The 27,770-nt window shown below is 41.1% G+C and overlaps 1 protein-coding gene across 7 annotated transcripts in view; it reads right to left on the bottom strand.

Moving 5' to 3' along the window:
- The window catches only part of LOC124777225 (esterase E4-like), a 121,252-nt gene that overhangs the window by 74,352 nt on the left and 19,130 nt on the right, over positions 1 to 27,770 (bottom strand). For 2 of the 7 annotated variants that reach the window (XM_047252548.1, XM_047252544.1), the window contains exons 2-3: positions 26,413 to 26,468; positions 5,849 to 6,016 (exon numbers count right to left, since the gene is read on the bottom strand). The exons of 3 other annotated variants lie outside the window; for them this stretch is intronic. In XM_047252548.1, the coding sequence (XP_047108504.1) occupies positions 5,849 to 6,016; positions 26,413 to 26,468 (224 nt within the window). The remainder of the gene's footprint in view (positions 1 to 5,848; positions 6,017 to 26,412; positions 26,469 to 27,770) is intronic. 2 more of the 7 variants (XM_047252545.1, XM_047252546.1) reach the window with 1 other exon arrangement.

The following is a 27,770-nucleotide window of genomic DNA, read 5'->3' as shown; positions in this document are numbered from 1 at the left end:
GCTTATTTGTTTATATGTAGCAATCTCTTCATCTTGCCTATCTACAATTCAATGTGTCATCTATACCGTGATAGCAGTTTATCCTTTTCATGATGATTAATGGAAAATCTCATATGAGATGTGAAACAAATACTAACAAAGAGATAGAGGGGCTGGCCAGTACTTACCTCAGCTCAGTACAGCCGATAGATACACATAAAACACATAAAACAGAACCGAAAATTTAGGTCTCTCTGCCCTTGAGCACTACCTCTCCCAATGCCCACCCGAAGATCTTCCAAAAACCTCGTTCCTTATCACACTTACCAACTTCATCCTCACCCATAATTACTTCACTTTTCAAGGCCAGACCTACAAACAAATCAGGGAACGGCCATGGGAACCAGGATGGCTCCGTCCTATGCCAGCCTCTTCATGGGCCGCATGGAGGAGGCTTTCCTGAAGACCCAACAGCTGCTTCCCCTGGCCTGGTATAGGTTTATAGATGACAACTTTGTGGTCTGGACGCATGGTGAAGAAACACTCCTTAATTTCCTCCATAACCTCAACTCCTTTTCGAATCTGAATTTCACCTGGTCCTTCTCCAAAACCCAAGCCACCTTCCTGGATGTTGACCTTCATCTTGTTGAAGCTCACATCCACACCTCTGTCCATATCAAACCCACAAACAAACAACAGTACCTTCACTTTGATAGCTGCCATCCTTTCCACATCAAACGCTCCCTTCCCTACAGCCTAGGTATTTGTGATCATATAAATTTAATTGTTGGTAAGGCGGGTACCAGGTTGAGATTCATTGGGAGAGTGCTTAGAAAATGTAGTCCATCAACAAAGGAGGTGGCTTACAAAACACTCGTTCGACCTATACTTGAGTATTGCTCATCAGTGTGGGATCCGTACCAGATCGGTCTGACGGAGGAGATAGAGAAGATCCAAAGAAGAGCAGCGCGTTTCGTCACAGGGTCATTTGGTAACCGTGATAGCGTTACGGAGATGTTTAATAAACTCAAGTGGCAGACTCTGCAAGAGAGGCGCTCTGCATCGCGGTGTAGCTTGCTCGTCAGGTTTCGAGAGGGTGCGTTTCTGGATGAGGTATCGAATATATTGCTTCCCCCTACTTATACCTCCCGAGGAGATCACGAATGTAAAATTAGAGAGATTAGAGCGCGCACGGAGGCTTTCAGACAGTCGTTCTTCCCGCGAACCATACGCGACTGGAACAGGAAAGGGAGGTAATGACAGTGGCACGTAAAGTGCCCTCCGCCACACACCGTTGGGTGGCTTGCGGAGTATAAATGTAGATGTAGATGTAGATGTAGATCTGCTCCAGTGACGAATCCCTCAACAATTACACCAATAACCTGACCAATGCTTTCCTCTCCCGCAACTATCCTACAGATCTTGTCCACAAACAGATTTCCCGAGCAATACATTCCTCCCCATCCAACGACAATGTTCCTACCCCAAGACCACACAGAAGCATCCCCCTTGTCACCCAATATTATCCTGGCCTCGAAAACATCAACATATTACTCCGCCAGGGATATGACTTTCTCAAGTCAACCCCTGAAATGAGATCATCCCTTGACAAAATTCTCCCCACACCACCCAGAGTTGCCTTTCGTCGCCCCCCTAACCTCCGTAACATCCTTGTTAAACCCTACAATATTCCCAGACTACCTTCTCCACCCAGCGGTTCCTACCCCTGTAACCGACCCCGCTGCAAAACCTGCCCCATGCATCCCCCCGCAACCACCTACTCCAGCCCCGCTACTGGTAAAACATACACAATTCAAGGCAGGGCCACGTGTGAAACTACACATGTCATTTATCAACTGACATGCTTGCACTGCACAGCCTTTTACATCGGCATGACAACAACTAAACTGGCTGAGCGCATGAACGGACACAGACGAACTGTCCGCCTAGGAGATGCCCAATACCCAGTAGCGGAGCATGCCCTCCAGCATAATTCTAGGGACCTAGGAACCTGCTACACCGTATGTGCCATTTGGCTTCTCCCACCCAACACCAGTCCCTCTGAACTGCGGAGATGGGAACTTGCACTCCAACACATCCTTTCATCCCGTCATCCCCCTGGACTGAACCTACGTTAAACAACCTCAATCCCATTTACTCTTCAGTCTTCTCCTCTTTCCCTTTCCTCTTTAGCCATTCACGCATCTTTTCATCCTACATAGTTGTGTTTATTTTTATACTATATACCTCTTTACTTCTGTATGCATCCTCTTTGGTTTGAAGCTGGCACAGTACTTACAGTAGAATATCTTTGGCTTCCCTCTGACAACCAGGCCTCCATCCTTGCTACCCTCCCTATTTTCCTTTACCTGTTGCTTCCTAACCTGGGTTGTGAGTAACTGAATCTCCTTTCCCTTCTTCCCTTTCTTTCCCCTCTCTTCTCCCCGATGAAGGAACATTTGTTCCGAAAGCTAGGAACGTAAATTTTCGGTTCTGTTTTATGTGTTTTATGTGTATCTATCGGCTGTACTGAGCTAAGTACTGGCCAGCCCCTCTATCTCTTTGTTAGTATTTGTATCCTTTTCATAATATTGTTTAGATTCCAATCTGGACTTTTCATTATTTAATTACCAAACTGCCATTCTAAAATGACAACTACTTACAGAGTCACTAACTGCATAAAAATTACACTTTCTGTGATTTGTTTAAGTCAATCAATTGTGTGCTTAAGCTACCCGTGCTACAGAAATTGCCCATTTATGGTAATAATGAATCAGTATTCGCTTGGTTCACTTCTTATTTAAGCACAAGTGATGTAGATATTTATGCTATGTAATGTAAGTAATTCAAGAGGTGAAGCTATGTTACCTGTATGGGGAGAAATTACATTGTATGTACGATAAAATACTATCACCAATCCTCTCCTCTTCAAATATGAGTGACTGCCACATCATTTAAAACTGAACATAGAATTAGTTTTTTAAATACATAACAACTACCATTATTAAACTATGGAAAAAAGCACTACTACAGAAAAATCTAATTATGTCTCTGCCAAAGTTACTATCTGATCTAATATAGTTGGACTTCTTTTAGACTTTAAAAATTCCCATTAATCCTGTCCTGTACATTAAAAAGTAGGTAATAATTAACAACTAAAATACAGCAACAAGAGGAAGTGGAGAAGACAAAGCCAAATGCAACTACATAATGCAAATTGGATGTCTCACTACTTACAAAGATGTCTGTGATACACTACTGGCCATTAAAATTGCTACACCAAGAAGAAATGCAGATGATAAGCGGGTATTCATTGGACAAATATATTATACTAGAACTGACACGTGATTACATTTCACGCAATTGGGTGCATAGATGCTGAGAAATCAGTACCCAGAACAACCACCTCTGGCCATAATAACGGCCTTGATACGCCTGGGCATTGAGTCAAACAGAGCTTGGATGGTGTGTACAGGTACAGCTGCCCATGCAGCTTCAACACAATACCACAGTTCATCAAGAGTAGTGACTGGCGTATTGTGATGAGCCAGTTGCTTGGCCTCCATTGACCACACGTTTTCAATTGGTGAGAGATCTGGAGAATGTGCTGGCCAGGACAGCTGTCGAACATTTTCTGTGTCCAGAAAGGCCCGTACAGGACCTGCAACGTGCGGTTACGCATTATCCTGCTGAAATGTAGGGTTTTGCAGGGATCAAATGTAGGGTAAGGCCACAGGTCGTAACACATCTGAAATGTAAAGTCCACTGTTCAAAGTGCTGTCAATGCGAACAAGAGGTAACTGAGATGTGTAACCAATGGCACCCCATACCATCATGCTGGGTGATACGCCAGTATGGCGATGATGAATACATGCTTCCAATGTGTGTTCACTGCGATGTCGCCAAACACGGATGCGACCATCATGATGCTGTAGACAGAACCTGGATTCATCCAAAGAAATGACGTTTTGCCATTCGTGCACCCATGTTCATCGTTGAGTACACCATCATCGCAGGCACTCCTGTCTGTGATGCAGTGTCAAGGGTAACTGCAGCCATGGTCTCTGATCTGATAGTCCATGCTGCTGCAAATGTCGTCAAACTGTTTGTGCAGATGGTTGTTGTCTTGCAAACCTCTCCCATCTGCTGACTCAGGGATCAAGACATAACTGCACGATCTGTTACAGTCATGCGGATAAGATGCCTGTCATCTCGACTGCTAGTGATATGAGGCCATTGGGATCCAGCACGGCATTCCGTATTACCCTCCTGAACCCACAAATTCCATATTCTGCTAACAGTCATTGGATCTCGACCAACGCGAGCAGCTATGTCACGATACAATAAACTGCAATCGTGATAGGCTACAATTCAACCTATATGAATATTGTAAACGTGATCGTACGCATTTCTCCTCCTTACAGGAGGCATCACAACAACGCTTCACCAGGCAACACTGGTCAACTGCTGTTTCTGTATGAGAAATCGGTTGGAACCTTTCCTCATGTCAGCACGTTGCAGGTGTCACCACTGGCGCCAACCTTGTGTGAATGCTCTGAAAAACTAATCATTTGCGTATCACAGCATCTTCTTCCTGTCGGTTAAATTTCGTATCTGTAGCATGTCATCTTAGTGGTGTAGCAATTTTAATGGCCAGTAGTGTGCAAAATTAGTAGTAATAGTAGTAGTAGTAGTAAAGACCAACTCCATATATTGCCTTGAATTACTGTCTTCATCTATAGCCATCCATATTCCTTTTTCATGTTTTTGAATGTCATCTACCCACCTCTCATAAGGTCATCATCTCACTGTCTCTGTCCTTTCTTATCTCTTAAAATACAGCAGAAAACTTCTTTGGGCCATTTACCACTCATTCATGTGTCCACATTCATTTGTATAACTACATATTCTCCACAATTACTTTTCATTTTCGCTATAGCCATAGTTATGCCTTTCACATTCGCCATAGTGTTGAAAATATTTCACTTGAAAATTTATATATAATGTGTTGTTATACGTTACATTTTTTAATCTGTGATTTGAAGGCAATTCAGTTCACTGCACATAAAATAAAATAAACTTTCAGAACCTTCAAATAATTGACTTGAGATTTTATGAAATTCTAAAGAATATGTTATTATCTGCCTTCAAAGTTTTTATGTTATTCTGCCCATGTTCCCCCTTATTCAGAATGCAGATCCTGTTGCATTAAAAACATTGATCATTAACTACTGGTTTTGATTTCCCTACTGATTATGTGATCATCATATAACTTGGTAGATACTTGACCCTATTATGAAAAAACTCTATAGCTTATATTTCGAATTCTAGGTAAATCTTTACTATATTTAAGTATGTTGCCATTTTCACTCTTCGACATACAACATTGAAGGCGCACAGTGTAATGTACCGAGAGGAGAAATTTTCTTTTCCTTCCCCTCTGTTGAGCTACTGCCATCTTTATCCACTCAGCTTCTATACTTATCATTAAGACTTATGTATCTGATATGCTCCCAATGTTTCAGTTATAATTAGTAAATATACAGACTATGTTACACTTTAAATTTTTATGATACCTAAGTAGTAAGATTTCATTCCTTAACATGAAGCCAACTTTTTTTCCACCTTTTAACTTAACAAATTCTGTACCTTGAAAAGATATCTAAACAACAGTATTGTTGCATCTTTTTCTCATGTTACAAAAATGGTGAGTATCTTCTGGGGGCAGGGAATAATAAAGAAAAATTGAGTATAATCCCTGTTGGCACTGAAGCCATTAGAAACAGAACAAAAATTTGAATTGGAAAAGAATGTAGGAAGAAATTGGCTATAGATTGTCCAAAAGACAGAAAAAAATTATAGTTCTTACCTGAAATCTAAGAGTACCGACTGGTGGCTTTGCATAACGAATACCCTGAAAACTGCAATACTTCCCTCCATACTTTGCTTCAACTACTTTTCCTTTCAAAATGCCTTGGGCAACTTTAACTGTCACTGTTTCCACACCAGCCGTTCTTGTACTATACAGCCTTAACACCTACAATGGAAGTATAATTAAACACTGGAAAATCTAGGATGGAATACTAAAAATATGAAAAGGATAGTTGCTACTCACCACATAATGGAGATGCTGAGTTGCAGATACAGTCTTTTTTGTTGTGCCTATTTGTGACTCAGCATCTCTGCTATATGGTGGGTGGCAAGTTCATAATATCGAAACTATAATTAACAATGATGCAGTAGTAGAAAGTATTCTTCAATTATTTTGTACCATATTTATGTTAACACCTGTATGGTTAATTATTTTTTCTTAATAATAAATGCTCTTGAATGGATTGACATAACTCAAAAATTCCAGAACACACAGGTACAATTATGGTGCTGAAGTACTACAGAATATTAGTAGTATTCATGTTGGTATTTTAACAATTACTTGCTAGGTATCTGTATTAAAATTAGATAGTGAGTAAGATAAGTTCATCGTAGAGATCACTCCTGTCAACATTGTTAATATTGTCCATTATGAAAGGCAGTGTCCAAGTTTCATTTCTTTTATTCATAGTACTACAAGGGCATGAAAAACCGAACATACACTGCAACCTACTAATGCACACAATGAACACTAAAGAAAACAAGGACATTAAATAAATAAGTCCAAAATAAAATTAGGTGTAGCAGTTTTTTTTAAAATAATATGTTAAAATGCATACACTGTCATAATGTTCAGCTATATCCAAGATGAGTAAAATCAAATGAAACATTCTTTCATTTTAACTGTGAAACTTATTACATTCTGATTATGTAAAATAATGTTTATCTGTACCTGCTATTGACAATTTTCCCCAATTTGATTAAGCAAAAAATTAAAGAAAAGAATAAATTGAAAAGACTTAATTATGACAACAGTTTTTATTGCCAGTAAATTTCCTTTTTCAATGTAAGGCAGCATCCAATGTAAGCACATGAAGAAAAGACACACAGACACCCTCTAACAGCATCAGAGAAGATAAAAAAGCAAAATGGTGTTCCAGACTGTACAGTACAATGCTAATAAAACAAGATTTACAGGAGAAAATATGCCACACATACATTTAAATGAACTTGGATGTAAAACTGAAGAGAATATTAGTTTTTATGAAATTCCAAGTCTATATTGTAGAACAGTTAACACAATGATGGTTGCATCATCATTTAAGACAGAAATAATATTCAGTGTGAAAAATTGATTTGGTTGATGAACTTGTTGCTGAGGTGGCCTTTGGATCATCAGCAGTGAACATAAAGATAGGCAAAGACAACTTAATAATAGCTGGTTGTAAAGATCACCAAACAGTGATATAGATGAATTCCTGTGTCATTTCAAACTTCTGAATAAATTCTCAACAAACTAAAAACAGGTTATAATACTAGGAGATGTTAATATAGACTCTTTAAGCTATATTGTAAATTACCTCAGGTACTCCAATCCTAGCAGTAGTTTATCATAGGTCGCTGCAGCAACAAAGCATCCCTAGTGTCTGGAAAAAGTGCAGGTCATTGCCATTTTCAAGAAGAGTCGTAAAACAGATCTACACAATTATAGCTCTATATTACTGATATCACTCTGTTCTAGAATTATGTAACATGCTTCACAATCATTTATTACGATATTATTAGAGAATGAAAATCTCGTCTATAAAAATCAACATTGATTCCGCAAAGAGAGTCTTGCAAAATTCAGCTCACTCAGTTAGTACACAAGATTCAGAGTGTTGTAGATATCGGCCTTCAGGTTTATGCCATGTTCCTCGATTTCAGGAAGGCATTTGATACACTTCCCCACTGTCATTTAGCGAACAAAATACAAGCTTACTGAGTACCAACCCAGATTTGTGACTGGGTTCAGGACTTTCTTGCAGATAGAACTCAACACATTGCATTTAACAATACAAAACTGACTGATGTACAGGTAATTTCAACTATATCCCAAAGAAGTGTGATAGAAGCATTACTGTTTAAAAAATATACAAATTATCTAGTTGATAACTTTAGAAATTCCATGTGGATGTTCATAGATGATGCCATTGTCTATAAGAAGGTAGCAAAGCCAGGAGACTGTAGCAAATTGTCAGAAGATTTGCAGAGGATTGGTAATTTGTGCAAGAGGGATTGATAGTTGATTTAATTTAAATAAACATACCATAGTGTGCATAAGTAGGTGAAGATTACACTATTGGCAACAAATCAATGAGAACAGTAACTACTGTAAAATGCCTAGGGGTGACCTAGGAATGGCCACATAAAACAAATTTCAGGAAAAGCAGATGTCAGGTTAAGACTCATTGGAAAAATGTTAAGGAAATGTAATTGACCCATAAAAGAAATGGTTTCTAAAACTCTTGTTTGACCGATTTTTGGGTATTGCTCATCAGTTTGGGTGCCTTACCATGTTGGACTAATAGAAGCAATAGAGACCAATGAAGAGTGGTGTGTTCTGACACAAGATCATTTAGCTGACACAAGAGCATTACGGAGATGGTCAACACTCCAGTGACAGATGCTGCATGGGATGTGCTGTGCATCACAGACAGATTTACTATTTAAATTCTGAAAGAGCATGTTCCGGGAGAGTCAGGCAACACAGTAGACACTCCCACATTTGTCTCACAAAATTACCAAAGAAAAAAAATCTGAAAAATAAGAGTTAATAAGGAGGTCTACCAACAACCATTCTTCCCATGTGCTTTATGAGAATGGAACAGGGAAGGGGGAACAGTGGTACCACAAGTACCCTCCATTGCACTCCATCAGGTGGCTTGGGGAATATGGATGTAGATGTGTTCTGAATTGTTACAGTGATATTACTACATTCATATACTATGTTCATATAAATTCATCTCCAATCAGAATAACATTAGGCTTACACACTTGCACTGACCAAGTTGTTATGCCTTTAAAAAGGGAAGAATTAGGGGTGAAAACTATTGGAAACCCTCTCTAATACCACAGACATCAACAGAGATAGTACATTAATGTTCTTAGTGACTTCCTTACGTATAAAAGAAAACTGACCATAATAAGCTATAGGACCTTGCACATACGGACTAGCAATACGTATATAAATCAGATGATACAAAAGAAAAGTGGAGTCATTTCTATGGAACACTTAAATACAGTTGTAATCGGGTGTGTGAAATGGTAAAAACACTATAAAGTCCCAAAAAAACCAAAATTAGAGGAAAATATGAAAGACCTCTGAATGCTGCTCAGCGATATTAAATTGCACTACTTCTTAACAGAGTACAAGTGCTACAGAAAAATATACAGAGAATCCACGAAGATTCTAAAAGTATATTATTATGCTGAACAGGTAAGCAAATCTGGTAATGTAAGTGAAACAACTTGGAATATAGGAGACGAGAAATGTGAAAAGAGACAGTACCCCAGTTACCAGGTGCAGAGTCCTTCCCCCTCAAACACACACACACACACACACACACACACACACACACATACACACAAAGAATATTTTACTAAAACTGTTTACATTTTCACTTGCATCAAATTTCCAACTTTCAAAGATGATTTTGAAAAATAGAGCAGCATGAAAACAGATCAAAGAAGGCAAATAATTCTGCAAAATTACAAGCTACCTTTAACACAGGACAGTTTTAAGTTGTTTTCTGGACAGCTAACCCAGTTGAAATGGCTTGCAGGCAGATCTACTACAGATAGCATTCTGGTCAGGTGAAGAGCCCATTCACAGGAGCAGAAGACGAAAAGAAGTTGAGTATGGCACAACAGAAATGGAAAGGCCCTCCACTATGGAGGCAGGAGTATGTTATTACTGACTTCTGTGACTGTAGGCAGAAATGACTGAAAGAAACGGGGCTACCTGTGAAACCAGTCATGTTGTGAAACCGGTCATGTGATCTACAAGCCTAGAAGTGTCCAAGAAGCAACTGAACCACCCTGTTGCTGAGCACACTGCCCAACACAACGTCCTTCAGTTCTGTGGATGCTTCACAGCCTGTCCCAACTGGATCCACCAACACCAGCTTTTCTGAACTGCGCAGGTGGGAATTCTCCCTGCAATATACCCTATGTTCCCACAACCCTCCTGGCCTCAACATTCGTTAGCCATGGCATTTACCAATCTAGCGCATTCCTTGCTCCCATTCCAGCACTACACAGCCCTCTATTCCACGAATGCACCCAGTCTTTTTACTTCTCTCTTCTCTCCTTTTCCACTAAACAACACCCCCCTCCGTCTAACCTCCCGACGCATTCAACTGTCCCACTCCCCACCATCACTAGACACTCCCAGCACCACTTTCCTGTCCCCAACCCCTACCCTGTTATCTCCCCCCCCCCCCCCCCAAGCCTATTCCATACCCGCACCCAGTTGCCTCTCCTATAATGCCCTGCTGCTTGCAGTCTGGCACTAGCAGCCAGAAACTGTAGTCATGTGTGTGTCAGTTGCATTTGAGTGTGTGTGTGTGTGTGTGTGTGTGTGTGTGTGTGTGTGTTGTCTACTTTTGACAAAGGCCTTGTTGGCTGATACATAACTCTCCAACAGTCTTTTGGTTGTGCCTTTCTGCGACTCATCATCTCCTTTTCACTATATTGTTACATTCCTTCCTGCATTATTCATTGTTTGAAAGAAACAGAGTTTCTTTGCTTTTACATGATGTAAATTCTTATTCTTTGTTAATTATGCAGAAGTGATACACCAAACATTAATGTAAGGAAGTAGCTCTCATACTAAAATATTTTATTCATATCACTGTTATTATTAACATTATTAATTTCTAGGCAACTGTGGTATATTAAAAGGGGGCTGGTTCATTACTTGGTTGGTTGGTGGGTTATGGGATTAAACAGTGAGGTCATGAGTCCTTCAGTCATGAGATACGTCATCTGAGGTTAAAGATTTCAGATACAAATTTTACTGAATTATGGAAGTATATAGGAGTGGTATACATCAAGGTGATGAAAACTGGGTCAAGTTGGTATACATGTCAGAGAGCAGACAAGGGTAACCCCAGAAGTTAAATGTGGTGAGAGAAACCTCACCCATACCTGATCCCCCACCAATTCTATTAAGAACAAAAACAGTTATGAAGTAAAGAATGCCTTCTAGCAAAGAGATATGCAACAGCAAAAATGAAATGGCTAAAAATGTAATGAACTCCAATTGGACCACCAATTTAAACTAAGGTGAGAAACAGAATCATGTCAGTAGATGTGTGGGGGCAGGCAAGTGGACCCTGGGGCTAAGCAAGTGACAGGGAGCTTCCCTCCTACAACTGTGCCATCCCTGATTCACTAGAGTCAAAATGTTTATGCTGGGAACAGGATCCACTGTCTTGGAGAAAGCATAAAAAAACTATTCAACTGTTCTTTTGTCATTAGCTAGTATAAAGGATAAGGAATCTTTAACGTCTTACATTCATCAGAGCGCTATCCCTAATACATAGAAGAGTATGTGGCAGAAAAATGGGCTAACTGCACCCAAAAGCAATTAAAACGTAGAAACAGAGGGATAGCCAAGGCAGCTGACAGAGGAGGTGGTGTCAAGGGTATCAGCATGTGGCAGGAGATACCCCAGCTCAAAAGTAATTTAAAATGAAATCTCTCAGAATGAAAACCAATTTCTCAGAGAAAGCTTCCAGGCAGATTACAATTGAGTTCCGGATTAAGACTTGGCCTTTGATGGGCAAGTGCTCTATACTGACTGAGCACCCCCAGCACGACTCAAGATCTGTCCTCACAGCTTTAATTCCATCAATAGCTCATCCCCTACCTTCCAAGCCTCATAGAAGTTCTCGTGCATAACTTTCAGGACTAGCACTCGTGAAAGAAAATGTATGTACATAGTCCACTGTTATTAGTGGCGAAGAATGCAGAAGACCATGCTTGGCATGGAGAGGGATTTTACTCCATCTGCAAGTGAGGAGAGATCTTATTTGCAACTGCTTCTGTGGCCAAATGGTTGTCAGTTCACAGGGTGTAGGCTATACACGTACAACGAAAAAAAAATTCCCAGATTTCTCGGTTAAAAATATACTTTTTCCCGGTCGAAAATACACTTTTCCCACGTTATGTGACAGTATGCTTTCCCACAGAACTGTAAAAATTACCAATCATTTGAATGGTCAAGGTTTTATACACCAGCGTGGAGCGTCTCAGCACTTCGAATTCCACCGCAATTGCTACGTCTGTTAGTAAGCCAGTCGTAGTTCCCGTCACGTTATCTCGCCAGCCGGTGACAGCAGAAATTCGTAGCACAGGACACGCGTTGAAGTGAGCCAATAACATCACATAGTGACGCGAACACACAAATACGAAAAGTTAATGTTTTAAATTAGTATACGTAGTGAAGCTACCAGAAAAGCTACGCTTTCATATGTATTGGTCTTTTTTTGCATGTGTTACACGTATTTTGGGTTTATGGAATGGAAACTGAGTCTAGTCTGATCTTAACGTCTATCACACAAATGTGCCAGTAAAATTTTAAATATTGACATAAATGTCTGGTCTTCTGGGCTCGAAATTTTTCTAAGTGGATGGTCCTCGAAGTTTTAAATGGGAGTCAAACGCTCTGTTATTTAAGAAATACGTCACATGTTCTCACACGCTTGAGTAAACGGAAATTTACTTTGAAAGTAACGCTTTTTAAACTACCATTCGCAATATTTTCTCGCGAACTGTTATAAACAGGTTCGTTACAGCAGGTGCCTGAGAAAAATCGTTACTGCGCATGCTCAGCTACTATGAGGTAGCATATGTTGCGTATGTCCGTACGTATATAGTATTAAGAGATCTTAAATTACGTCATAAAACAAAGAGGACATCAGAGGATACTCCAAGTGCTCAGGAATTTAGTAAACCAAACTAAAATGCTTAATTCCTATGTCTAGGTTCACAATGAAGTAGGCTGCAACCCGATATTAAGCTTCTCAGTGTGGTTTTCGGGCTGCAAATTGTCTTGGAGTACTAGTATTGTATTATGTCAAAATGCCATACGTACCCAAAGATGAAAACGTGCACTCAAAATCCAGTGAACAGTTGCCACTTTCTAATAGTGTGGAATGAAACGCTTTGTTTAAAATAAACTGACTGTCTCGGTGGAAAAGATTAATGACAGCTGAATTTCTTTATAAAACCGACAAAAATAACTTCGTGGTTCTGAAAGGTAATTAATGCAACTGCGGAAAACAGGGAAATAAAATCAAATCAGAAAACTGAAACTGGTAGCATATTTTAGCCTTCTGTAATCATGTATTTTAATTCACTTGATACCGTAGCACATGGTCACAGAAACCCGTTTTGTTTTCATTTGATGTGAGAGCTGTAAACGTAGAGGAAACAGAAAATCATTAAATGTAAACACAGGTCACGTGGGGACTATCCCCTCCCCATTACTATTGTAGCATCTCACTTCGTCTCTGGAAACGCGAGTCTACAGTGGTGCATAAACATTCCATGTGACTAGTATGTGTCATGAAAGCTACTCTTTGAAGTTAGTGATGTAGACGATTCAATGCTTCTCTTAACTCTTCAGCCTTCCTTGCTTATAAGGTATCCTGAATAGACGTGTTTTATGTGGAAATAAATGTTCAATTCTACAAGATACCACATATTTTGGTGACCCCGACGATAACACAACAACGCGACCGCGTCGGCTGTCGGTGTTCCGCACCGCCTCGTAACGTGAAAGTTCATTGCTTCCACGTCAGCTGCGCACGAAAATGGACAAACCACCAGTCACCACAGAGCCATCTACGAGCAGCACAGTTAACAGAGTTACAATTAAATCCCCACAGTCAGTTCTGGCAACACAACCCGGTGTTGTGGCGTGCGCAGCTTGAAAGCCAGTTCGTTCTTGCGCAGATATCTGCAGACGAAAGGAAGTATAGCTATATAGCCGCAACACTAACAGAAGACTTAGCTGCTGGTACAAGATATCCTTCCTGCACCACCCAACGCCGAATGTGTCAATTTAGAACGCGCTAGTGATGCGCCTGTGTCGTGGACTGTGCGGCTGGTCCCGGCGGAGGTTCGAGTCCTCCCTCGGGCTTGGGTGTGTGTGTTTGTCCTTAGGATAATTTAGGTTAAGTAGTGTGTAAGCTTAGGGACTGATGACCTTAGGAGTTAAGTCCCATAACATTTCACACACACATTTTTTTGATGCGCCTGTCGCAATGGGAAGCGAAGGACTGAGGAGCTCGCGATCGAACGCCGTTGGAGCACATTGACAAGCAACACAGTGAGCGACGACGTGCTGCGCAATATTTGTTTGCGCAGATTACACAATGACACTCAAAAAAATTCTAACAGTGTGCGTGGGTGATTTCAATACACTAGTGCAAACAACAGACAGGTTTGTCGAGCTGTATCCCACAACAAACGTGTCAACACTGACACCAAGGCAAGAAAATACGTCTGCAGTGACACTACCATCGCTCCAGTCGCAATTAGCGGAGCTTACCACGCAAGTAGCCGCATTACAAATAACGCACACACGTCAGCGACCGCAGGTCGTCAAGAAGTCGTAACCGCTCGCCATCGGCACAAAATTTGTGATCGTACCACAAGAAATTCACCAACGACACGCGAAAGTGGATCGGAAACTATCGGCTGCAGTCGGGAGATTTCATGGTGTGGCGTGGCAATTTGTACATGTTGCCAATTGTGCGGCGTAGTCTGCATTTGTCGTCTGCTTTGTTGCCTGCTATGTCGGTCGCTTTTAGCTGTGCTGTTGCTGTCAGTGTATAGGAGCTGTGTTTTCACTGTTTCGAAAGTGAGTGATGATCCGGTTGCTGTCGACTCCAGTTTGGAAAAAGAGTGCGGTTATAAGGAGCGCTGGGTCAACAGAAACCTTCGATCTTACTCGTCGGCTTTGACCCGTGACGTAAGCGTGTTGTGGTGTGTGACGTCATTACGGCGCGGAGTTTGTTTTGCGATTGTGGCGTGTTTGTAGATGTCTTGTTTTTGTTTGTGGTGCTCTCTGGTGGTGTGTTCATGGTTTTCGTTTGTTTTAATTTAATGCTCATTGCTGTACGTCGGGTGAGTTTGTTATTGAGTGTATTTGGTTGTGGTTTTTTGTTCAGGAATGGATATGAAAGACACCGTTAGAAGTTATCAAGTTCTTACAACTATTCGGTTTAATCGCCAAAGTTGTTGATCGGACGCTTCTGTATTTCCCGCGTGCGTGCGTGTGTGTGTGCATTTGTGTGTGATTGTGGTGGCCAATCTAGTTTGTGGGTCTGGAACTTTTTTGAGGTAAGTTCCTTTTTTTTTGTTTTTGATGTATGTTTTGTGTCAACAAAAACATCCGATCTCACGCGTCGGCTTTGACCCGTGACGTTAGGGACCTACACATTGATCTGTAGCGTAGCCCTGAATACGAGGTTAGGTTGGGAGGTTTTTTTTTGGCGGGGGGGGTCAGGGGGGGGCGCAGCCCCCCCCTGCCTGGCCTCGAGTACCACTTGTTTATTATTATCTTTGTTCGATCGTAATTTATGTGATTGGGAGCTGTTGTAGATGTATGTAGGTGTAAGGGAAGTGTTGGTTTTTTAGGTTGGTGTTGGGGGATGTGATCGGTAGGTTCTGTTGAGCTATATAGGTCAACGGAAGTGTTCGATCGTAATTTATGTGATTGGGAGCTGTTGTAGATGTATGTAGGTGTAAGGGAAGTGTTCGTTTTTTTTTTGTATTGGAGGATGTGATCGGTAGGTTCTGTTGAGCTATATAGGTCAAGGGAAGTGTCCGATTCTGGATAGGAATGTGTTTTTTGGTATTTGGTCAGTTTTGTGATGTTGATTTATTTCGTTGTTTTGCGTGGTTTTGTATGGCGGTCGGTGGCTAAATTTGTGTATATTTAGTTTGTCCCCACCCAAAAACCCCCAATTTCCCACACTTGTCCCGTTAGAGTCATTAGGCTTTTTGTGAAACTTGTGTATTTCAGTGTTTATAATACGTATGCGATGTTTTTATATCCGCCATATTGGATAATACGTATGCGATGTTTTTATATCCGCCATATTGGAATTGTCGTTTATAGTCGTTTCCGCTACATTTGTGACGTCATGGGTCAAAGCCGACGGGTAAGATCGGACGCTTCTGTATTTCTGGAGCGCTTGCCGTAAAATAATGAATGTAGTGAAGTGCTGCAATGATGAAAAAGACCAAAAATCACTGTTACAGCCGATTTGGCAGTCTTCCCTCAGAGCTGCGACGTACACTGGGAAAGAGCCCGTGTAGTATAGCGGGAGTTGGAGACTTTGCCAGGAATCACCCAGATGTATCCCCAGAAAATCCTTACAAAATGAGACTAGCTTCAGTTATAATCCAATTAGAGAATATTTCTAAACAGCTTCACATTTGGTTGTAATTAATCTAAAATGCGTACTCTTTTATTGATAGAGCCAGTTGAAAGACAGATGCTTATAGTAATGACTAATCGTACAATTTAACCCATTTGTGAAAATATTCGAAAGCAATTCGACTCTTTTGGGAACGCAACATTACAGGTGACACGTCACCTGAAAATTCTTTTCAGGCTGTTACTGAGGAAGACTGGAAAGGTTACTGCGAAAAGGTACTACAGCTTGAGCAGGAGTACTGGAGGCATGGCGGTGTGATGGAAATAGCCATTGACAACCTCATTGTCGACGTCGGCACTTCAGATACCAATGACGAATCAGAGACAACGATTACGTACGAAAGTGAAACTGTTAGTGCATCGTAATTATCAGAAGCTGCAGCAAAATTGGTCTGTTTCATTCTCGTTTTATTACACATTTGTGTTGAATATTATCATAGCTTTGCTGAAATGTGTGGCATCCAGTAAATTTAAAAAATAAACAGTAAGTTAGTATCTTCCATTCCCAGTGTTGTAAATTGTTCTTTTACTTACTTCTAATTCCGCATTTATTTTGATGTGGTAAATGATAACGTAGGACGTTAATGTCTTTATTTAATACGTCAGCACAAACAGTGATCTCAATTCCGATGGCACGAAGTATTTAACTGACAACAATGATCGAAACAGACGAAATAAACTAAAGTTTGTGCTGCGGCCGGGACTCGGACGTGGGTCTTCTTGCTTGCTAGGCAGAAATGCTAACAGTTACACTACCACAGCACAGTGCTCAACCTTGCTGCACGAAATATCTAAGTTCAGTGCCCTTCTCAACAAAGATCACCAATGGTACAAGAATGACCCATTACGTCCAATGCTGGGATGCTTGCCAATGTCGGAGAGCCCTGGCAATAGTGACAATATATAAGAGAAAATGAATTGAAGTTTGTGTTGGGGAGGGCACTCAGCTTAGGCAGTTCATGCAGCAATGTTGACCATTGTGCTTTGGTAGATAATAAAAAGAGACTTTAATGTCTCAGGGAAACATTTACTTACATTTACCTGACGATTAACTCTGTCCTACACAAAACTGCTTTTGTGGAATTTTAAGAAACACATTCGTGTTGCCTGCACTGCACGCTTGCAGTACATGGAGGTGGAGCTTGTTCCCCCCCTCACCATGCCTCATCGCTCAGCAGCCATCGTGCTCGCTCCCCGCAGCCCCCGCTGGGAGATGTCAAGTAATAGTTCGCATATAGTACTCATACCAGCAATGCATGTCGACTTTTGGTCACAGACCGCAACATGAAACTACAATACTTAGTGGACACAGGGACAGAAGTGTCTGTGTACCCGGTAACTCGTGTACCACGCCAGAGCTGCAAACGAATCTTTTCTGTTTGCTGCTAACAACTCTTAAGATTAAAGCATATGATCAGGTCACATGGTCACTTAACCTTGGTCTACCCCGTACATTTGAGTGGTGCTTCACAGTAGCAGATACATTGCAGCCTGTCATAGGAGCTGATTTTTTATCCTTTTACAATCTGATACCTGAACTCAGAATCAAGCGGCTGACCGATTCAACTACAAACCTGCATACTCCAGGGAAGGTGTGTTGCATCACTCTGATGACGGTACATACGGTAGCAGGAAATACACTGTACAAACGATTACTAAAATAATTTCCGGAAAACATGTAGCAGTCGCCTACTCTCCCGCCGCTTAGCACACAACGGTACATCACATTTTGACCAAGCCAGGCCCGCCATCTCACGCTAGGCCTAGACGTCTCACGTCAGAGAAGATGCGAGTGGTGAAGCAGGAATTCGACAGCGTGCTGTCAATGGGCATCTGTAGCATTTAGAGTAGCAGTTGTACAGCCCCAATCCTTGTGATACCAAAGGAGAAGAATGGATGGAGTCCATGTGGCGATCACCGACAGCTCAATGCAGTGATCGTCATGGATCGTTACCCGGTGCCAACCTTCATGGTAAGGCTATATTTTCCACTATTTATCTACTGTGGGCATACACTACTGGCCATTAAAATTGATACACCAAGAAGAAATGCAGATGATAAACGGGTATTCATTGGACAAATATATTATACTAGATCTGACATGTGATTACATTTTACAGAAATTTGGGTGCATGGATCCTGAGAAATCAGTACCCAGAACAATCACCTCTGGCAGTAATAATGGCCATGATACGTCTGTGCATTGAGCTGTACAGGTACAGCTACCCATGCAACTTCTACATGATACCACAGTTCATCAAGAGTAGTGACTGACGTTTTGTGACAAGCCACTTGCTCGACCACCATTGACCAGACATTTTCAATTGGTGAGAGAATGTGCTGGCCAGGGCAGCAGTCGAACTTTTTCTGTATCCAGAAAGACCCGTACAGGACTAGCAACATGCAGTCATGTATTATCCTGCTGAAATGTAGGGTTTCACAGGGATCGAATGAAGGGTAGAGCCATGGGTCGTAACACGTCTGAAATGTAACGTCCACTGTTCAAAGTGCCGTCAATGCGAACAAGAGGTGACTAGACGTGTAACCAATGGCACCCCATGCCATCACGCCGGGTGATACGCCAGTATGGCGATGATGAATACACGCTTCCACTGTGTGTTCACCGTGACGTCGCTAAACACGGTTGCGACCATCATGATGCTGCAAACAGAACCTGGATTCATATGAAAAAATTACGTTTTGCCATTCGTGCACCCAGGTTCGTCGTTGAGTACACCATCGCAGGCGCTCCTGTCTGTGATGCAGCATCAAGGGTAACTGCAGCCATGGTCTCCGAGCTGATAGTCCATGCTGCTGCAAACGTCGTCTAACTGTTCGTGCAGATGGTTGCTGTCTTGCAAACGTCCCCATCTGTTGACTCCGGGATCGAGACGTGGCTGCACGATCCGTTACAGCCATGCGGATAAGATGCTTGTCATCTCGACTGCTAGTGATACGAGGCCATTGGGATCCAGCACAGCGTTCCGTAGTACCCTCCTGAACCCACAAATTCCATATTCTGCTAACAGTCATTGGATCTCGACCAACGCGAGCAGCTCTGTCATGATACAATAAACTGCAATCGTGATAGGCTACAATTCGACCTATATCAAAATTGTAAACGTGATCGTACGCATTTCTCCTCCTTGCACGAGGTATCACGACAACGTTTCACCAGGCAACGCCGGTCAACTACTGTTTGTGTATGAGAAATCGGTGGGAAACTTTCCTCATGTCAGCACGTTGTAGGTGTCGCCACTGGCGCCAACCTTGTGTGAATGCTCTGAAAAGCTAATTATTTGCATATGACAGCATCTTCTTCCTGTCGGTTAAATTTCGCCTCAGTAGCACGTCATGTTCGTGGTGTAGCAATTTTAATGGCCAGTAGTGTATTATCAGATCCCTGTTGCCACAGAAAATATCCCAAGACAGTAGTGACAACATTTTTTGGTCTATTCAAGTTCACTAGGATGCCTTTTGGCCTGTGCAATGCAGCACAGAGGTTTCAAGGTTTCATGGATGAAATCATTAGGGGCTTAGACTTCTGTTACACTTACATAGATGATATTTTGGTGATGTCTGCGATGGAAGAAGAAAATTTACATCATCTGGCTCAGATATTTAATCGTTTATGTACACAAGGATTAGTAATTAATCCTTCAAATTGTACTTTTGGAGCCGGCCGCAGTGGCTGTGCGGTTCTAGGCTCTAAAGTCTGTAACCGGGCGACCGCTACGGTCGCAGGTTCGAATCCTGCCTCGGGCATGGATGTGTGTGATGTCCTTAGGTTAGTTTGGTTTAATTAGTTCTAAGTTCTAGGCGACTAATGACCTCAGAAGTTAAGTTGCATAGTGCTCAGAGCCATTTTGTACTTTTGGAAAGAGTGAAGTGCAGTTTCCGGGTTACGCAGTAGACATGCATGGTATTCGACGGCCACAAGATAAATTGGAAGCCGTAAACCAGTACCCTCGCCCCAATTACAATCAGAGAGCTACGCCGGTTTTTAGGGGTCACAAATTTTTACCAAAGATTTGTATACAATTACGCATCGATAACGGCGCCCCTGAATGAATTTCTTAACAGCACACCAAAGCCAAACGACAAGTTGCATTGGACACGCGAAGCAGACGACGCTTTTCAAACCTTTAAACAGCAATTGCAGAGGCTGCACAGTTAGCATAGCCCATGGCACAGGCTCCACTTGCACTTACGGCTGATGCTTCGTTTGGCGCTGTACTGCAGCAACAGGTCGAGCACAATTAGCAGCCCATACCATTCTTCAGTCAGTTGTCACCTTCACAGCAACATTGGGCAACGTATGACCGCGAACTGCATGCAGCTTACCCCACAATCAAGAAATTCCGGCATTTACTAGAGGGCTGACAGTTCACTATTTATACACATCACAAGCTGCTAACATACGCCTTTCCTGTAAAACCAGAGAAAACATCACCAAGGCAACTATGCCATTTAGAATGCATTACCCAATTCACCATGTGCATTGTTTAGATGCAAGGGAAGATGAACATACCAGCGGATGTGCTATCTCATGTACAGGCTGTGAACACGACAGCAGACACATGCTCACGTGCTGAAGCTGTAACGGCTACCGTTGACTTTGATGACCTCGCACAGCCACAACATGATAATGAGTTCCGAGATTTGTTGAAACAACCGGGATGACTTATTCTCAATGTGTCGTGATGCCTGAAGCAAATGTTGAATTGTATTTTGATCTACCTGGAGTGAAAGCATGTCTATACGTGCCGCATCACTTTCGAGCACAAGCAATTGCATCAGCACACACTCTGGAACATCCAGAGTACAAGCCATTGTTCAAACAAAGTTTGGTAATTTCCAAGAATGTTTGCCTATACAAAGCTGCAGGTTTCAAATGATAGGTATCGTACGTGTGATTATAAGTTGATCACACGACTGTGGTGGTGGGATTTATGATAAATTATTTGTGAGTTGCTCCAAAAACCTATACAATTTATCTCACTAGTGAGTTGGAATGTGTGATCCTGTAGACCTTTCCTCTGCCAATGGCCTGATGTGGAAGAATCTAATTCCATGCTTATGTAATATAGAGAATAGTTTCTGTCAGAAATATTGGCTAATACCGGATCATGAAAGGTGGGCAGAAGCCTATAAAAGTTTGTAAGAAGAGTTGTGATGATGAAATACCTTTACAACTTCATTGTGGAAACTGTGATAAGAGAAAGACTCTCAGAAAAAATACATTATTTGACTATTCAAAATTATCGATCCAGACCAGCATAATTCACGTATGTTGCTGAATTAGTGAGTACACTCTGCAAGCAACAGCATCAGAAGGTGACTTATCTACCAATACTATGGACCGCTATTTCCGGTGTTTCAGAAAAGTCTGTCATGTAATAGTGATGAACGACAGTGCAGCGCTCGGTGGGCCAAATAAATTTGTTGAAATACGAGTCGCACATATCAAGAAGGAAAAACCAGAAAGGACGACCTTTAAAGAATGAAGTCGAACGTATTTGGGTACTTGGTGGCATAGAACGAGAGTTCCTGAAGTGCTTTGTGGTAAGTGTATTCTCCAGAGACAGGGTAACTTTAGTCCGTTTGATAAAGCAATTTATACTGCCCAGTAGCTAGGTGATTACAGACGGCTTTCAGTCCTACAAGACACTAAAAGCAGAAGGATTCAACCACGAGTACGTGAACCATTGTATAGAGCACGTGTCTTACAATGATCCCAGTGTCTACATGCAGAACATCGAGAGGCTGTGGAAATCAGTGAATTTTTCCTTAAAAGGGAAGGGTGTCCAGGAGAAAGAGACCAATTCTACTTGTTTCATTATCTTTATTTCCAAACTTGCAGTTGCAAAGAAAAGTTGACACATTTGACACTTTAACCATATCTTTGCGTGATGTAGGCACAGTCTAGCCAGGTTATGGCAGAAACGGAATGCTTCCCGTAGCATACACATCAAATGGACTTTTTCATGACGACAATGTCGACGACGAATGAGGGAAGTCATTTCCTTTATAATTACAAGTATTTTAGTCAACATTCTTCTTTTGTCATTGCTGTGGTGACCATTGTAAACACTGCTCATAGCTCCCACCACAACAGTTGTAGTCAACTGGTCGATTTAGAACCGCGACTTCGATATTTATCATTTCAGGCCCACGGCTTCGATAGGCAAACATTCTTGGAAATTATCCAAAGTTTCCTCTGGTCTGGAGTGCACGCAGACTGTAGAACATTTGTCAAGAAATGCATTGCTTGTCAGAGGAAGAAGATCACACAGTACGTCAGAGCACCGCTAGGCGCATCTTTGCCGCCGAACCAACGTTTCGAACATGTGCACATTGATATCGTAGGCCCACTCACAGTCTCAGAGTGCTACACTTATTGTCGTACAGTCGTGAACTGATTTACCAGGTGGCCTGAAACATTCTCCATGAAGGATATCACAGCCTAAACCGTGGCCCAGACATTTTTTGGCAGTTGGACCGCCCGATTCGGCGTACCACTACAGATTATCACAGATCAGGGATAACAATTTGAAGCCTATCTTTTCGGAGCATTAGCTACATTATTAGGCATGAAGCATATACACACCACAGCCTGTTATCCTGCATCAAATGGTGTGGTTGAACGACTGCACCACCAAGTGAAAGTAGCTCTGCAATGTCACATAGGAGAATTGGATGGAGGCACTACCTACTGTACTCCTCGAACTACGGGCGTCATTCAAAAGTGATCTAAAAACTACGGCAGCACAGCTAGTGTATGGGCAAATGCTACGTCTGCCAAGAGAATTCTTGCACAGTATGTCAGACAATACAGTCAATGCATCAGACTTTGCTGCTAGATTACGAGAGCACATACGCCAGCTTAGACCAACAGTGACCAGAATTCAGACTAGGAGGCACTTGTTCATGTTTGCAGATCTCGAGAACTGCATACATGTTTTCTTATGCAGTATGCAAGCCGCTGAAGCCACCATACGATGGACCTTATTCTGTGATTAGCAGAGGCACGGCCACTGTAATTACACATTATGACGCAGAGAGATACAATACTTTAAAGTCTGCTCCAAAGATTAAATTGAGAGGAATGTAGAATATAATCTCTGTAATGTTCATATTGAATTCTCTTTTGTTTTATACTCCAAGAAGGAGTTAAGATACACTCTCGATTGTTACCTTGTGGGCGATGGACGTAATTTTTGGTGTGTGCTGAAAGGCAGCCATCTTGTTAGTATTTATGATTTGTGCGATGAGCATAGCAAGTCTCAGTGTCTTGTGAATAAAAAACAGTGAAAACTATCCAAGTTTTACGAGAATTATTTAAAGCAATGTAGCATTGTATTCCTTTGTTTCCACCGTCTTCATGACGGAAAGCAGTGCCGACTTAGGAAGATACGCATGGTCAACAAAAAGAAGAACACCAACGGCGACTAAAGAATAAATATTGTGGTAGAAGGACTAATTCTACGTTTAAGGTGAGAACTCGGAATAAATAAACAATAACGTAGACTTCAAAAATATTATTAATCAGAATTGTAAATTATATTACAGGCAAATTTCACGCAGCACTGAATTTGTCCGTATTCAAGCCGGTCAATACAGTTCTTTCAAAAATTCTAAGTTAAAGTTCCATGTCAATATTTTATTTATTTTCAAAAAATTAATAAATTAAATTTTTTTATTTATTTCGCCACACCACATGGTCCAGATTAAAATAAATGGTATGCCTATCACCATCGCACTAGACCGACTCAAGCCCGCGTTTTTCGACGCATTGGACACAGCAAAGGACTGTGGGAGACGAACGAGAAGGTAAGAATGTAGCACCAGGAAATGGCCCCATACCTCACAGCCACCATGACATACTATAGATGCCAGGTGCCTCAGAGAACAAAACGACATTGAAGACAGGTACCTCACATTCTGCTGGAACCGCTGGCTCCAGTGGCACAATGGGTCGTACGAATAAAACGGGGAATATACTTCACCCGAGTATGTTCTCAGTGTGGGTTGAAGTGTGGGGGAACTTGCTCAAAGCAAAGAATATTCTCAGATATCGTATGAATAAAACCAGAGAAGTTTCTCACAAGCAGAGTACATTCTCTGTTTTTGTGAGTGAGCTCCATAGCATACTTTGAGCTAAGTAAGTTGTGCTGTGGTTAAGCATTACCGAGTGTTTTTAGTGAAAATGGCAGAATTTATGTTTCTTGAAAGGCAAAAAAAGACATACATAGCACAAAGAAACAGAGAAAAAAGGAACTGTAGAAGTTTATATAGATTTAACAGTGAAAACAATGCAAACATTTTTGCGCTATTTAGCGGATCCAGGCTTTCAGATTGGTGTAGGAAAAGACATGGGAATACACCAGACAACAGTATCACTAACATTTTCGTATGTTCTGCAACAGAAAAGCACTATTGTTGATCCGATTTCCGAGAAACGTTAATGAACTAGAAACAGCTAAAGTTAAATAGCAATCGATATATAAGTTTCCATGTGCGGTAGGGGCCCTAGACTGCACAAACATACCTATAATTAAATCTTCTGTACATGGAGACGAATGCGTTAATCGAAAGGGCTTTCCATCTATATATGTGCAGGCAACGTGTGATAACAGTGAAATGCTTACGAGTGTTGATGCTTCATGGCATGGGTTTGTACATGACGCTAGGATACAGAGAAACTCAGATGTGTGCCGTATATTGTGAGAGAACCGGCGCAATGCCTTAATTTTAGGAGACGAAGGATATGGCATTGCACCGTGGTTAATGACACCGTTTCAAAATCCTGAAACACCTGATGAGAAGACATACAACAGACTTCACTCTAAGGAAAGGGTGATAATCGAACACTGCTTTGGACAGGTAAAAAGGCGTTCCCCAATTCTGCAAAATAAAATAAGGCTTGCCCAAACAAAAATCCCCAATGTGATAATAGCCTGTTTTGTTTTGCACAACGTAGCAAAACATATAGGGGATGAGGATTTTGAGGCACCTAGTGATGACGACAACAATCTTCCAGTACTGAGAGAAGATGAAGCAGCAAACGTGGAACAATAGAAGACGGGAAATTGTTAATGTAATACATCAACTGTAGTATATGGGAGTCTGTTAAAACATTTCATAATTAAACCCAATTTGTGTATTTTTGTAATTACAATAATTTTTTCCTGATGAAAATAAAAAAAAAGTGCTCTGATGGTACATTAAAAAATGAAGTTTAGTGTTTTTCTTCATTGTCTATCATTGATTTTACTTTCAACAAAAATTGTTTAACATGTAACAATTCAAACTGGAACAGAATTTTCAGATACTACAGTAAATAAGTGCACTAACTGCCTAACCTGCACCATTTGAAATAGGAACAAGCTACTCTTTTTGTTTTACTTTCCCAAGAATTATGTCAAGATGTGGTGAAGGTATTTGCCAAGTGCTACAGTAAATAAGTGCGCAACTGTCTAACCTGCACCATTTCAAATAGAAACAAGTTACTCTTTTTGTTTTACTTTAGCAAAAATTGTTTATAGTATGTGGTGAACCTATTTGCCTAAGACAACAATAAATAAGTGCATACATTTTTTAACATTTCAAAATGGATTATGTTACTCTTATTGTTTCATTTAAAAGAAATTTGTACTGAAAAAATTTTGTAAGGGGGTATGGAATTTGGTAAATGAGAAATGTAAACAAACATTCAATTAAAAAACATGTTTTTGTAATAAAAATTGGTGCTGTAATACATTCCACAATTTGTTCTATTGTTTATCGTTTTCTTCACACATCAATTTCTGCTGCTTTCTATTCAGTATATCTAACTGGTATAACAGCACCAGCCTTTGCAGCTCTGAATTGGACACAATCACTGTCTCATCAGTTTCCACGCTCAATCTCCGCCATTTAGACACTCTCTCATGCCCCAAAACAGTCGATTGAGCAGGTATGACGACTTCAGGGCCCATCAGATTTGTATGGTCTTCTATGGCAATTTGCGGTAGCTGCAAAACTGATTCTGGTTCATAGAATGTGCTGTCTGTATCAATTACCTCCGAACACCCTGGGGAAGAGATGATGGAGGTGGAACGACCTACTGCACAAGCTCCTAATAAAAATAAAAATAAAACAAGTAATAGTAGTGTGTGTCGCAATTCAGTTTCTAGTTAATATATATAGGAAGCAAGTTTACACAGAAATGTGGGAGGGGTTTGTCCAATTTCATTCATAGTACACTGTGATACTTTTACAGAAAAGTGGTCAAATATTAGACGAATTTTACCAAACGTTGTTTCATTTTCATACATTAAAAATAAGTGTTTTTCTGATTCTCAATTTCAAAGCATTAAGCACATAATAAAGAAAAAACAGAAAGTATGAGATTTACCAGGAACTTTGTGGATAGTTGAGTTGCAGTCATCTCCGTCCAGAAACTTCAAAAATATCTGTCCCCAATTTTTCAGGGAAATCTTAATGTTTCCCATCTTATTTATATCCTTGGCATTGATGTGTGATTTCATATTGTGCAGTTTCTTCATAATCTGCCTGTCTGTAATTTCTTTCCCAAAACTAACCCTGTAACGGTGTTGTATTTCCTTAATACAATCTGCCTTCTCTCTTCTTGCTGGCAGAGTTCGCGATTTGCTGATGATAGCAGGATAATCTTTTAAATTTTCACGAAGGCTGATTCCGAATCTTCCATTTCGGCACAGAAATAACGTAAGAAAAACTTTCGGCATCACAAAACACACGCAAAAGAAACAAACTGAGGACCAAAGATGTTGGATTTTAATCTCTTTGCTGAGAACTTACTCAGTAAGGAGGGGAGGTAGAGAGAAAGTACTCTTGGATCAGAGATTGTGCTTCCCAGTTTTTATTCATACAAAACTGAGAACTTTCTCTGAGAATGTGCTTTTGCTCTGAGTGGATGTGTGTGATGTCCTTAGGTTAGTTAGGTTTAAGTAGTTCTAAGTTCTAGGAGACTGATAACCACAGCTGTTAAGTGCCATAGTGCTCAGAGCCATTTGAACCATTTTTTTTGCTCTGAGTATCAACTCTGGAGAATGTTCCCGTTTTTGTTCATACGACCCAATGTGTAGATTCCCAAAAAGCAGACTGCTTCGCACATGCATGAGTCTGGCAGCTTGGATGCACCAGAAAAATAGGTTCGTTCGGAATACAGTTTCAACCATGCAAATGCGTTTGACAAAGGCATTGTCCCAGTTCCCATGGTCTGTGATTGGGTGAAAACTGTTCGAGTTGTGGCCAATGTACAGCTGCAACCAGTTTCTACAGATCAGAGAATATTCTTCTAACTGGCTCCAAAGCCTTTAATAAGCCTGCTGCAAAGAGATGAACACATACATGTGCAGAGTTTTTTGTGTTCAGTCTTGTAGCATTCTCGTTGAAG

This window comes from Schistocerca piceifrons, chromosome 2 (assembly GCF_021461385.2).
Source record: "Schistocerca piceifrons isolate TAMUIC-IGC-003096 chromosome 2, iqSchPice1.1, whole genome shotgun sequence".
NCBI classification, from domain to species: domain Eukaryota; kingdom Metazoa; phylum Arthropoda; class Insecta; order Orthoptera; family Acrididae; genus Schistocerca; species Schistocerca piceifrons.
This window is presented reverse-complemented; position numbering and strand designations above follow the sequence as displayed.